Below are 15,076 nucleotides of genomic sequence, written 5' to 3'. Positions count from 1 at the left end.
CACTGCAGTGGGCCATGTGTGGCAGGATAGAATGATTCTGAGAATATATTTCATGACAATGAAGCAAATGTCTTCCTGAAAGGATGACAGTAAACCAAATGGCATGGGGTAGAATTTGCATTGTGGCATTAAAACATCATTTTCCCGGGATGTCTGAGTCATTGGAATCATGAAGGATGTAGACCAGCTGAGAAAAGAGAAATTGGATGCTGGCACACATACACTGGTCTGTAGCATGGCACCATGTTTTTGGCAGGAGGGTTGGAGCAGTCCATGGTTGCTTCAAATTTTTGTTTTATGGACTCTTAAAATATAAGTATAATTGTGTCTTCTTACCATGCAGGAAACAGATGCTGGGTTAAAATCCACACTGAGAACAGAAACAGCTAGAGACGGGGACTTGATCTAAAAAACCAGGTCTATTCATCAGGTCCCTCCATATAACCAAAACTCACTTCCAAACTCCCTCTCTGTAGGTTAACAACAACCTCGAGTCTCAAGTCACTGAGAGCTCTGAAAGAAATACTTGCAAATAGAGTGAGCATGACATTCATGTCAGAAAGGCCAGTGTTGAGTCAGAGAAGCCTTATCTCGATGGCTCCATTTGGGAAGGCCAGACATTTGCTTTATCCTCAGCATAACTTACTGTGAAAGTCCTTCACTGCACAACTGAGTGCCCAGCATGTGAGCATAGCAGAACTGTTGTTCTCAGACACTAGACAGCCACACCCCAAATGCTCTCCATTATAATGAAGGAGCTGTATTAGTTTCCATTGCTGTTGAAATACATTATCACAAGCATAATTACCATGTACAGATGAGAGGTGTGTATGTGTGTATGTATGCATATATATGTATATGATTTGTATACATACATTCCTATATATATGAATCAGATGGGGCCTCTGCCTACTTCTCCTCCCACTTCCTTCACAGGTGTCCCCATTGACTCAATATCTTTTGCAACTCAAGCAAAACCGGCATGATGCTGGGTGGATGGCTGTCACCTGCCTCAGAGAACCACAAACGGGCTTGCTGAAACTTGACATTAGGAGAACAAATGAGCCTGATTGTGGCTTGGTGGCAAGGAAGGACATGACCCTGAGCCAAAAGAAAACTTTCATAAAGAATGGGAACATGTGGAGGAATCCCTGATCTGATGTAGTGGAGTTCCATCTGAACTGGTGAGTATGTGCGACACTGGGGCAACATGCCCTGGAAGAGAGCACAGACCCCCTCTCCCAGCTCCTGCTGCAGGCTTGTCTTTGGTTCTCACTTCCCTGCCTCTCCCAAGCCTTCCTTAATGTATTCAAGTGTCCTGCTCCTGTACTAAGGCCATCAACCCAAAGGGGTGAGAGTCTGGCCTCCAGGCAAGTCTGAGGATTCCTGCAAGGGAGTGCGGGCTCCTTCAGATTGTGCCGCAAGGAATAGCTCCTGCTTCGGCACTGAGGAGATCCAACCAGATTCAGTCACAGCAAAGATTGGTCTAAGACACCAAGTACCTCCCGGCTCCATTTGAAAGAAGAGATGGGCAGGCACCAATGCAAGAACTCCTCCAACAACGTGAAAGGCCACATGACATCACCAGAATCCAGACATCCCGAAACAACAAGAATTGAACACCCTACTCCAGAAGATAAAGAAGAAACTGACATTAAACAGTATTTTATGAAAATAATAGAGGATCTTAAACAGGAGGTAAAAAACTGCCATAAAGAAATGGAGATGACAAACAAAAAGGTAGACGAAATAAATAAATCTCTCAAAGATACCCAAGAAAAACAAGAAAAACAAGAAAAAGCAATCAAACAGGTAAGGGAAACTGCAAGGCCTGAAAAATGAAATGGAGGTAATGAAGAAAACACAATCCGAGGGAAGACAGGAAATGGAAATTCTGAGTAAATGAACAGAAACTTCAAAGATGAGTATTTCCAACTGAATACAAGAGATGGAAGAAAGAATCTCAGACTCTGAAGATACTATAGAGGAAATAAACTCACAGCTTAAAGAACAAAACAAATCTAACAATATCTTAACACAAAACATCAAGAAAATCTGGGACACCATGAAAAGACCAAACCTAAGAATAACTGGGGTAGAAGAAGGAGAAGAATTACAACTCAAAGGCCCAGAAAATATATTCAACAAAATTATAGAAGAAAACTTACCCAACCTAAAGAAGGATGTTCCTATGAAGGTACAAGAAGCCTACAGAACACCGAATAGACTGGATCAAAAGAAAGCATCCCCACGCCATATAATAATCAAAACACAAAACATACAGAATAAAGAACAGATATTAAGAGCTGCAAATGAAAAAGGTCAAGTAACATATAAAGGGAAACCTATCAGAATTACACCTGACTTCTCAATGGAAACCATGAAAGCCAGAAGATCTTGGATAGATGTGCTACAGACACTAAGGGAACATGGATGCAAGCCTAGACTACTATACCCAGAAAAGCTTGCATTTACCATCGATGGAGAAAACAAGATATTCCAGGACAAAAACAGATTTAAACAATACGTAGCCACAAATCCAGCCTTGCAGAAAGTAATAGAAGGAAAATCACTAACCAAGGAGTCCAACAATGCCCACAATAACTCAGACATCTAGCAACCTTTCACCAGCACAACTTAAAGAGGGGTAACATACAAACTCTACTACCAGAAAAAATGACAGGAGTTAACAACCACTGGTCATTAATATCACTGAATATCAATGGACTCAATTCACCTATAAAAAGGCACAGGCTAAGAGATTGGATACGAAAACAGGATCCAACGTTATGCTGTTTACAAGAAACACACCTCAACCACAAAGACAGACATCTACTCAGAGTAAAGGGTTGGGAAAAGGTTTATCCAGCAAATGGTCCTAAAAAACAAGCGGATGTGGCCATACTAATTTCTAACAAAGTTGACTTCAAACTAAAATCAATCAGAAGAGATGGAAAGGGACACTTTATACTCATAACAGGAAAAATCCATCAGAATGAAGTCTCAATCCTGAATATCTATGCCCCTAATATAAAAGCACCCACTTATGTAAAAGAAAAATTACTAGAACTCAAGGCAGCCATCAAACCACACACATTAGTAGTAGGAGACTTCAAAACTCCTCTCTCACCAATGGACAGGTCAATCAGACAGAAACCTAACAGAGAATTAAAAGACTTAATGGAGGTAATGAACCAAATGGACTTAACAGACATCTATAGAACATTCCACCCAAATAAGAAAGAATATACCTTCTTCTTTGTGGCTCACGGAACCTTTACGAAAATTGAACATATACTCAGTAACAAAGCAAACTTCCACAGTTACAAAAAAATATTAGTAACCACCTGTGTCTTATCGGATCACCATGGATTAAAATTAGAATTCAACAACAATGCTACCCCCACAAAGCCTACAAATTCATGGAAACTGAACAGTCAACTACTGAACCACAGCTGGGTCAAGGAAGAAATAAAGAAAGAAATTAAGTCTTTCTTGAATTCAATGAAAACAAAGACACAACATACTCAAACCTATGGGACACAATGAAAGCAGTGCTAAGGAGAAAGTTCATAGCACCAAGTGCCCACTTAAAGAAAACGGAGAAAGCACTCATTGGAGACTTAACAGCACACCTGAAAGCTCTAGAAAAAAAGAGAAGCAGATTCACCTAGGAGGAGTAGAAGACTGGAAATAATTAAACTGAGGGCAGAAATCAACAAAATAGAAACACAGAAAACAATCCAAAGAATCAATGAAACCAAAATCTGGTTCTTGGAGAAAATCAACAAGATTGACAAACCCCTAGCCAAACTAATCAAATGGCAGAGAGAGAACAAACAAATTAATAAGATCAGAAATGAAAAGGGGGACATAACCACAGACACAGAGGAAATTCAGAGAATCATTAGATCTTACTACAAAAGCCTGTATGCCACAAAATTGGAAAATGTAAAAGAAACGGACAGTTTTTTAGGTAAGTACCACATACCAAAGTTAAACCAGGACCAGGTGAACAATCTAAATAGTCCTGTTAGTCGCGAAGAATTAGAAACTGTTATCAAAAACCTCCCTACCAAAAAAAGCCCAGGACCAGATGGTTTCAATGCAGAATTCTACCAGAACTTCCAAGAAGACCTAATACCTATACTCCTTAAGGTATTTCATAATATAGAAACAGAACAGTCATTGCCAAATTCCTTTTATGAGGCTACAGTTACCCTGATACCTAAACCACACAAAGACTCAACCAAGAAAGAGAATTGCAGGCCAGTCTCACTCATGAACATTGACGCAAAAATTCTCAATAAAATACTGGCAAACTGAATCCAAGAACACATGAGAAAAATTATCCCCTACGATCAAGTAGGCTTCATCCCAGAGATGCAGGGCTGGGTCAACATACGAAAATCTATCAATGTAATCCATCATATAAATAAACTGAAGGATAAAAACCATATGATCATCTCATTAGATGCTGAAAAAGCATTTGACAAAATTCAACACCCCTTTATGATAAAGGTCTTGGAGAGATTAGGGATACAAGGGTCATTCCTAAATATAATAAAGGCTATTTACAGCAAGCCGACAGTTAACATCAAATTAAATGGAGAGAAACTCAAGGCCATCCCACTAAATTCAGGAACATGCCAAGGCTGTCCACTCTCTCCTTATCTCTTCAATATGGTTCTTGAGGTTCTAGCAAAAGCAATAAGACAACATAAGGGGATCAAGGGGATTCAAGTTGGAAAGGAAGAAGTTAAACTTTGTTATTTGCAGATGATATGATAGTGTACATAAGCGACCCCAAAAACTTCACCAAAGAACTCCTACAGCTGATAAACTCCTTCAGTAACATGGCAGGATACAAGATCACCTCCAAAAAATCGGTTGCCCTCCTATACACAAAGGATAAGGAAGCAGAGAGGGAAATCAGAGAAGTAACACCTTTCATGATAGCCACAAATAGCATAAAATATCTTGGGGTAACTCTAACCAAGGAAGTGAAGGATCTATTTGACACGAACTTTAATTCTCTGAAGAAAGAAATTGTAGAGGATACCAGAAAATGGAAGGATCTTCCTTGCTTGTGGATTGGGAGGATTAACATAGTAAAAATAGCAATTCTACCAAAAGCAATCTATAGATTCAATGCAATCCCCATCAAGGTCCCAACAAAATTCTTCACAGACCTTGAGAGGACAATAATCAACTTTATATGGAAGAACAAGAAACCCAGGATAGGCAAAACAATCTTATACAATAAAGGAACTTCTGGAGGCATTTCTGTCCCTGACTTCAAACTCTATTACAGAGCACAGTATTGAAAACAGCTTGGTATTAGCATACAAATAGAGAAGTCGACCAATGGAATCAAATAGAAGACCCGGATCTTAACCCACAAACCTATGAACACCTGATTTTTGATTAAGGAGCCAAAAGTACACAATGGAAGAAAGAGGGCATCTTCAACAAATGGTGCTGGCATAACTGGATGTCAACCTGTAGAAGAATGAAAGTAGATCCATATCTATCACCATGCACAAAACTCAAGTCCAAATGGATTAAAGACCTCAATATTAATCGGAACACACTCAGCCTGATAGAGGAGAAAGTGGGAAGTACTCTACAACATATGGGCACAAGAGACTGTTTCCTACGTATAACCCCAGCAGCACAGACATTAAGGGCAACATTGAATAAATGGGACCTCCTGAAGCTGAGCAGCTTCTGTAAAGCAAAGAACACTGTCACTAAGACACAAAGGCAGCCTACTGACTGGGAAAAGATCTTCACCAACCCTGCACTGACAAAGGTCTGATCTCTAAAATATATAAGGAACTCAAGAGACTAGACTTCAAAATGCTAATTAACCCATTTAAAAAAATGGGGCTCTGAACTGAACAGAGAATTCTCAACAGAAGAAATCCAAATGGCCAAAAGACACTTAAGGTTATGCTCAACCTCCTTAGCTATCAGGGAAATGCAAATCAAAACAACTTTGAGAATCCATCTTACACCTGTCAGATTGGGTAAAATCAAAAACACCAATGATAGCCTTTGCTGGAGAGGTTGTGGGGCAAGGGGTACACTCATCCATTGCTGGTGGGAATGCACACTTGTGCAACCACTTTGGAAAGCAGTGTGGCGGTTTCTCAGGAAATTTGGGATCAACCTACCCCAGGACCCAGCAATTCCACTATTGGGAATCTACCCAAGAGATGCCCAATCATACTACAAAAACATTTGTTCAACTATGTTCATAGCAGCATTATTTGTAATAGCCAGAACCTGGAAACAACCTAGATACCTTTCAGTGGAAGAATGGATGAAGAAACTGTGGAATATATACATATTAGAGTACTACTCAGCGGTAAAAAACAATGACATCTTGAATTTTGCATGCAAATGGATGGAAATAGAAAACACCATTCTGAGTGAGGTAACCCAGACCCAAAAAGATGAACATGGGATGTACTCACTCATAATCGGTTTTTAGCCATAAATAAAGGACATCGAGCCTATAATTCGTGATCCTTGAAAAGACAATAAGAAGGTGAAACCAAAGAAAAACATATAGTTATCCTCCTGGATATTGGAAGCAGACAAGTTTGCTGGGCAAAAATTGGGAACTTGGGGGTAGGGTGGGTTGGGGGCAAGGGGAGATGGGGAGAGCAAAGCATGAAGGGGAGGATAGGGAGAGCTTGGGGGAATGGCACGCTTGGGATATAGGAAGGGTGGATATGGGAGCAGGGAAGCATATATCCTAATTAAGGGAGCCATCTTAGAATTATTAAGAGACTTGACTCTAGAGGGGTTCCCAGGTATCCAGTGAGATGCCCCTAGCTAGTTCCATGGGCAGCTGAGGAGAGGGAGTCGGAAAAGGCCAGATCCTATAGCCATACTGATGATTATCTTGCATATCTCCATAGAACCTTCATCTGGTGATGGATGGAGCTAGAGACAGAGCCCCACATTCGAGCACCGGACTGAGTTCCCAAGGTCCTGACGAGGAGCAGAAGGAGGGAGAACATGAGAAAGAAAGTCAGGACCGTGAGGGAATCTTCATCTGGCGATGGATGGAGATAAAGACAGAGCCACACATTGGTGCACCGAACTGAGCGCCCAAAGTCCAAATGAGGAGCAGAAGGAGGGAAAACATGAGCAAGGAAGTCTGGACTGCGAGGAGTGCTCCCACCCACTGAGATGGTGGGGCTGATCTATTCGGAGCTTACCAAGCCCAGCTGGACTGGGACTGAAAAAGCATGAGATAAAACCAGTCTCCCTGAACATGGCGGACAATGAGGGCTGCTGAGAAGCCAAGGACAATGACATGGGATTTGGACCCTACTACACATACTGGCTTTGGGGGGGGGGTGGGGCTGGCCTGTTTGGATGCTCATCTTCCTAGACCTGGATGGAGGGGGGAGGAACTTGGACTTCCCATAGGGCAGGGAACCCTTACTGCTCTTTGGACAGGAGAGGGAGGAAGAGTGGAGGAGGGAGGGGGGTAAATGGGAGGCAGGGAGAAGGCAGAAATTTTTAATAAATAAAAAAAAAAGAATGGGAACATGTGTGCCAGTATCTGATGTTATGGCCTGCTTCTGGGGCCCGCATCTGGCATGGTGGTGTGCACCGAAGGAAAGTGGCTGAGCATATATGCCTGTGAACTGTGGAGCAATGAACTTGGAATCACACCCCCTCACTTCAGAACTGGCAGATAGTTACACTGACAAAAGCTCTCGTCGGTGCAGGCAAGTCTTGTGGCTCAGCAGAAACAACATCAGGTAGCCAGAAGGAATGCAGAGGACTAGTAGGGAATTCCTGCTCTTCCTTAGCCTTTGTTGGAAAGAACCTTCTTCTCCCATATATCCCTTTGAGATCATGCAAGTTCTTCTAGTGATGGAGAGAGTGAGGGGAAGGGCCTTGAGAATCAGAGAAACCGCTTCCTATTAAGAGGGGTAGGTATGAAAACCTACCCCTTTGGAAAGCTGGTTGGAAATATGAAAGAGATGTGAATGCATTTGCAGTGAAACTAGATGCAATGAGCCTGAGTTACATTTAGAAATTCAGACTCACACCATCACTAATGCACAATACTAGATTACTATTAACACGTGAGCCTCTGTTTCACCTGTGGGGAAGACAGGTTGTTATTTAATTTTCTTTCAATATGAGAAGTTCAGAGAATGTAAGTTATGATTAAGTAAAGTGAGGCAGCTGAGAGAATAGACTTTATCTTTTTCTTCAGAACAAAGGGCAGAATACCATGGAAAGATAAACCTGCAGTTTCCGTGTGTGACCCCGGTAGAGCCTCCCCCTCCGGGATCCTTGCCTTGGCAGTAGCTCACTCTTCTCTGTGGGATTTCTGTAGGGACAAGCACTCCCTCTCTCTCAGATGTTAGCACTCATTAATCCCCAACAAAGATGGAATGCCGATAACCTGTATCATTCCACGCTAAACACTGTATAAAATCATGGCAATAATCCAGTGTTGTTCCCATAAGGCAACCTCAGGAAGCATGCCTCCCGTAGGGCAGGGCTTGGGAATGCTCAGCTGCATAGTTGAGGATGTGGGAAGGACACAGGGGGTTGGAGCCTCCACAGGATCTGGAGTGATATTTCATTTGTATTTTAATAAATAAAGCTTGCCTGAAGTTCAGAGACTAAAGCAGCCCCATGATCAGCCTTATAGATCAGGCAGTGGTGACACACACCTTTAGGCCCAGTAGCCATATTAGTTTGCCATAGAAACTGGGTGGTAGTAGTGCACGCCTTTAATCCCAGCCCTCCAGAGGAATATACGATGGGAGGAGACAGCTCTCATTCACAGTCCCATTCTGAGATTCCTGGAGGCAGGCCCACCATCTCCGACTGAGGTCAAGGTAACAGCCAGTGGCTGGTTGTTTTGCTTTTCTGACCTTCAGATTGAACCCCGATTTCTTCATGTGGGTTTTTATTAATCATGCTACAAGGATCACATGAATCATTCAGATCAATGAGGAAGTGACTGAAACCGAGTCCAAAGAGTGGTGTGATCTGCTACACACCTACCAGTTACACTCAAACCAAGCAAAAAAGATTCAGACAACAGGTTTACTGTTTTTCCACCTGGAAACCTACAGCTTAAAATGGGCAATAAAAGCAAATGTATAATCTCTAACTCCAGGGCCATGATTGGGTCCCCACTCTATGAGACAAATAGTTCTCAACTGTCTGCACTAATTAGTGGTACCACAATCCATTCTGAGACATGCCACAAGCAATTTGTTGGTAATAATAAACTAGCAAATTTTGCCAATGATTTCTTTCATTATAAATTAGACTAATGTGCTGAGACTTCTTTGGATGTAATTGAAAGATAGCCAAATTGAATTTGTTTAGGTCAGAAAAAGAACTTACTGCAGGCTCTGCTGAACTACAGAAACATGAATATTCCATGTACCAAGCCCTGGCAATGGAAAACCAGGACTCTAATGGCCCAGCCATGCTCGCTCTTCTAGACATGAATGTTGCATTCTTCTCCAATGCAGGACGGTCTCCTCTACATGGCACAGAATTTTCAAACCGTGCACCTCACATTGATGGATAGGCAGGCATTTTGAACCTCAGTTCTGAGTTCCAGTTTGAATGTATTTTGGAAATAATTCCAGTTTGTGCATCTTGGGTCATGAAGATGTTGCCAAAATAGTGGACACTGAGTGACACTGTCCTGTCTCCTATCCGTTGTAGAAAGCTGTGTTTCCCAGAGAAGTCTGCATCACCTGAAGCAGCTCCTAAAATCATGAATTCAAACATCACCCTAGTCAAGACCTCCTTCCTCTCGTAACCTTTATACATTGGTCTGGAGCAATCAGCGAAAATCTGAGTGCATCATGAACCCACATCCTAAAACTTATTCTCGGGTGCTTCCCCTAATTCGTCATGAAGTTACTGCTTCTCTAGTTCTTCTCTCAAATGGATGCTGTTTTTCTCTCTCGCTGTGCCTCTAATGCCTCTAATTCTGACAGTATACTCCTTGCTCTCTGCGACAGCCTGCAAATCATGTCCTAAGTCCTCAGACCACTGGACTCAGGCCTGGAGAGTTGAGAGCCCATCTCCGCTCTGCTGGCCACAGCCATCTGCCCACCGGTCATTTCCCTTTCTTTACTAAAGGTCATGGCATTTGCTTCATTGTCACTCCCTGTACCATGTCTTCAGTAACCACAAAGACAATTTATCCAACATCCTGCTGTCTTAGATGGGCACAGAAAGGGTAGATAGTACAAAAGAGAAGAAGGATGCTCTGTTCTTCTCAGTAGAGTGGGTGAGCATAGTTCATAACAATCTACTACACACTACGTGAAGGTCTAGATAAAGGGATTATGGAGACTCCAAGCATAAAGAAATGGTTCCAGGAGGGAAATGCCAATTGCTCTGTCATGAAAAGTGGATGCATATTCATGAGTTGAAATATCACAAATGACTGATTAGTATTACAATTATTATACATTGAATATAAACACAAAAAGGCAGGACTTAGCTGGATCTTGTTTTGCAGGTGATAGAGTGACATCTTAGACAGGGATGAGAAAAAGCAGGGCCAAAACCATAGCAAGCAGAGGCAGCTGTATGCACTTGGGAAGCTGCAGGTCATTTTGATGAGGTAGGCCATGCAGGACAAATGAGAGCAAACAGGACACAAAGGTTTAAATATTGTATTTATAGATTTTTTTTCTATTTCTCTTCTCCCTTTTAAAACAATAAAAATCATTTAAATATGTTAGTATGTCTCCCTGACAGTATTTTGTTCAAGGTACAGAATTTTATTCTCACTTCTACCCTTGGACTCTGGATAAATAATGGTGGAAACTGCCTATACATCTTCTCTTATATCTAACAGTGCATGCTCAGTTTCTAAGTGTTGACTTTTTTTTATTGAGTTATATATTTCTCTCCACTCCCCTCCCTTTTTTTCTGCTTCCTCTTCTACCCTCTCCCATGATCCCCATGCTCCCAGTTTACTCAGGAGATCTTGTCTTTTTCTACTTCCCATGTAGATTAGATCCATGTATGTCTCTCTTAGGATCCTCTTTGTGTTTAGGTTCTTTGGGATTGTTAATTGTAAGGTGGGTTTTTTGTTGGTTTGTTTTATGTCTAAAAGCCACTTATGAGTGAGTACATATTATATTTGTCTTTCTGGGTCTGGGTTACCTCACTCAATATAATGCTTTCTAGATCCATGCATTTGCCTGCAAATTTCATGATGTCATTTTTTTCTGGTGTATAGTACTCCAGTGTGTAAATGGACCACATCTTCTTTATCCATTCTTTGGTCAAGGGGCATTTGGTTTTCTTCCATGTTCTGGCTATGACAAACAATACTGCAATGAAAATAGTTGAGCAAATGTCCTTTGATATGATTGAGCATTCTTTGGGTATATAACCAAAAGTGGTATTGCTGGGTCTTGAGATAGGTTGTTTCCTAATTTTCTGAGAAATTGTGATACTGATTTCCAAAATGGCTGTACAAGTTTGCACTCCCACCAGCAATGCAGGAGTGTTCCCTTTTCCTCACATTCTCTCCAGCATAAGTTGTTATTAGTCTTTTTGCTCTTGACCATTCTTATAGATGTAAGATGGAATCTCAGAGTTGTTTTGATTTGCATTTCTCTGATGGCTAAGGATGTTGTGCCTTTTCTTAAGTGTCTTTCAGCCATTTTAGATTCCTCTGTTGAGAGTTCTCTGTTTAAGTCTACTGCCCCCCTTTTATTGTATCGTTTGTTCTTTTGATGACCAATTTCTTGAGTTCTTCGTATATTTTGGAGTTCAGACTTCTGTCTGATGTGGGGTTGGTGAAGATCTTTTCCCATTCTGTAGGCTGCCATTTTGTCTTGTTGACCATGTCCTTTTCTTTACAGAAGTTTCTTAGTTTTAGAAAGTCCCATTTATTAATTGTTTCTCTCAGTGTCTGTGATACTGGGGTTATATTTAGGAAGTAGTCTCCTGTATCAATGCATTCAAGTGTACTTCCCACTGTCTTTTCTATGAGGTTCAGCGTAGTTGGTTTTATGTTGAGGTCTTTGATCCATTTGGACTTGAGTTTTCTGTATGACAATAGATATGAATCTATTTTCATTCTTCTACATGTTGATATCCAGTTATGCTATAACCATTTGCTAAATATGCTTTCTTTTTTCCATTTTATTTATTTATTTATTTTGCTTCTTTGTTAAAAATAAGGTATTTATATGTGTGTTAATTGATATCTGGGCCTTCGATTTGGTTCCTTTGGTCCTCCTAACTATTTTTCTGCCAGTACCAGGCTGTTTTCATTACTGTAGCTCTATATTAGAGTTTGAAGTTGGGGATTGTGATGCCTCCAAAAGTTCCTTTATTGTACAGTATTATTTTGGCTATCCTGGGTTTTTTGTTTTTCCATATTAAGTTGAGTATTATTCTGTCGAGGTCTGTGAAAAATTTTGCTGGTATTTTGCTAGGTATTGCATTGAATCTGTAGATTGCTTTTGTAAGATTGCCATTTTTTTTACTCTGTTAATTCTACCTACCCAAGAACATGGGAGATCTTTCCATTTTCTGGTGTTGTCTTCAATTTCTTTCTTCAAAGTTTTAAAGTTCTTATCATACAGGTCTTTCACTTGTTTGGTTAGAGTTGCTCGAGGATACTTTATGTTATTTGTGGCTATTCTGAAGGGTGATGTTCCTTTAATTTCTTTCTCAGCCCATTTATCATCTGTATAAAGGAGGGCTACTGATTGTTTTTGAGTTAATCTTGTATCCTACTACATTACTGAAGGTGTTTATGAGTTATATAAGTTTTTTTGTAGAATTTTTTGGGGTCACTCATGTAAACTATCATATCATCAGCAAATAGTGAGAGTTGGAGTTTTCTTTTCTGATTTATATCCTCTTTATCTCCTTTTATTGTCTTGTTGCCCTAGCTAGAACTTCAAATACTATATTGAATTGATATGGAGAGAGTGGACAACCTTGTCTTGTTCATGATCTCCATAGGATCACTTTTGAGTTTTTCTTCATTTAGTTTGATGTTGGCTGTTGGCTTGCTATATATTGCCTTTATTATGTTTAGGAATGTTCCTTGTATTCCTACTCTCTCCAAGACCTTTTTCACAAAGGGATGCTGTATTTTGTTGAAGGCTTTTTCAGTATCTAATGAGATGATCTTTTTTTTTCCAGTATATTTTACATAGTGTATTATGATGACAGATTTTCATATGTTGAACCATCCCTGCATCTCTAGGATGAAGCCTACTTGGTTATGGTGGATAATTTTTCTGAAGTGTTCTAGGATTCTGTTGGCCAGTGTTTTATTTAGTATTTTTGCATCAATGTTCATGAGTAAGATCGGCCTGCAATTCCTTTTCTTAGTAATGTCTTCATGTGGTTTGGGTATCAGGGTAATTAAAGGCTTATAAAAAGAGTTTGGCGCTCTTTCTTGACTCCATCTTTGTTGCGGCAGCCTCGGCGTCTGCGGGTTAGTAGCCAACATGCAGCTCTTCATACGCGCCCAGGAACTCCACACCCTTGAGGTGACCAGCCAAGAAACGGTCTCCCAGATCAAAGGTCATGTGACCTCACTGGAAGGCCCTGCCCTGGAGGATCAAGTCCTGCTTCTGGCTGGCTCACCACTGGAGGATGAGGCCACCCTAGTCCAGTGTGGCATGGAAGCTCTGACTACTTTGGAAGCAGCTGGCCACATGCTGGAAGGTAAAGTTCATGGTTTCCTGGCCCGTGCTGGGAAAGTAAGAGGTCAAACTCCCAAGGTGGCCAAACAGGAGAAGAAGAGGAAGAGGAGGAGGAGGAGGAGGAGGAGGAGGAGGAGGAGGAGGATGGATGAGGATCTGACTTCCTCTTCTCAGATTCTTGGAGTCGTGCTCTTGCTTCTTATTCGTTTTTTCTTCTTCTTCTTCCCCTCCTCCTCCCTCCTCATCCTCCTCCTCCTCCTCCTCCTCCCCTCCGCCTCCTCCTCCTCCTCCTCCTCCTCCTCCTCCTCCTAAGAAGCCAAGACGACAGCAGAGGCTGGACCAAGCGACGGAGTCCTATTTTGATTCTGGCAGTCTGGCAGTCTAATAAAGCCCCTTTGTCCAAAACAAAGAGTTTGGCAATGAGCCTTCTGTTTCTATTGTAATTTGGGGAATTTGGGGAGTATTGGTATTAGTTCTTCTTTGAAAATCTTGTAGAATTCTGTCCTGAAACCATCTGCTCCTCAGCTTTTTTGGCTGGGAGACTTCTGATGACTGTTTCTATTTCTTTAGCAGTCATAAGTCTATTTAATTTACTTATCTGGTTTTGATTTAATTTTGGGAAGTTATATTTATCCATAAAGTTGTCCATTTCTTTTATGTTTTCCAATTTTGTGAAGTACAGTTTTTCAAAGTATGATCTGATGTTTCTCTGGATTTCCTCCATGTCTGCTGTTACGTCTCCCTTTTTGTTTCTTAGTTGGTTAATTTGGATATTGTCTCTCTGCCTTTTGACTAGTTTAGATAAAGGTTTATCTATTTTGTTGATTTTCTTGAATAACCAATTCTTTGTATCACTGATTCTCAGGCCTGCTCCAGCAATGGTTGGGCTGGCTCTGGTGCATGTCAGTGGCTTAACCCTGCATCTGTGGATGTTGCTGGCTTGAGCCTGGTCTTGTGGAAGTGCCTGGCTTGGGCCAATCCTGCGAGGTCGCTGGCCTGAGCCTGGTCCTGGGGAGGTTGCTGCCTCAGGCCTGCTCCTGTGGATGTCCCTGGCTCAGGCCTGGTTCTGTGGAGGTCACTCCTAAGTGTTAACTGTTAATGGAGTAATTTTTTTTTTAAAAAAAAAAGTGCTTTAAGATGGTTATGTTCATGGAATTGTCTATAAAGAAAAAATTAACATCAAACATGCTCCGATTCTCAAATTAAAGCTTATAGATAAACTTTAGCAATCCACCCAATTCATATGCCAGGAATAAAGATTTTGTGACCCTCTTCTGGGCTTTGCTGATGCTGCCTTGAGTTTAAGAACTGGATAATCAGACTAGAGCTCTAGATGACTTCATTGGTTTTAAGATTGCAAGGAGCTTTTC

The 15,076-nt window shown here is 41.2% G+C and overlaps 1 protein-coding gene across 1 annotated transcript; it reads left to right on the top strand.

Moving 5' to 3' along the window:
• The first annotated feature begins 13,508 nt into the window (after positions 1-13,508).
• Positions 13,509-14,706, top strand: LOC121677128 (ubiquitin-like protein FUBI). Its single transcript, XM_042054702.1, has 2 exons — positions 13,509-13,808; positions 14,572-14,706. The coding sequence occupies exons 1-2, from the start codon at positions 13,509-13,511 to the stop codon at positions 14,704-14,706; spliced, it is 435 nt and encodes a 144-aa protein (XP_041910636.1).
• Positions 14,707-15,076: the final 370 nt, after the last annotated feature.

This window comes from Arvicola amphibius, chromosome 3 (genome assembly GCF_903992535.2).
Source record: "Arvicola amphibius chromosome 3, mArvAmp1.2, whole genome shotgun sequence".
Taxonomy (NCBI): domain Eukaryota; kingdom Metazoa; phylum Chordata; class Mammalia; order Rodentia; family Cricetidae; genus Arvicola; species Arvicola amphibius.
This window is presented reverse-complemented; position numbering and strand designations above follow the sequence as displayed.

Coding starts and splice junctions, on each gene's coding strand:
- LOC121677128 (XM_042054702.1), top strand. CDS start 13,509: ATGCAGCTCTTCATACGCGCCCAGGAACTCCACACCCTTGAGGTGACC. Junction 13,809..14,571: donor CCAAACAGGAGAAGAAGAGG/AAGAGGAGGAGG, acceptor ACTGATTCTCAG/GCCTGCTCCAGCAATGGTTG.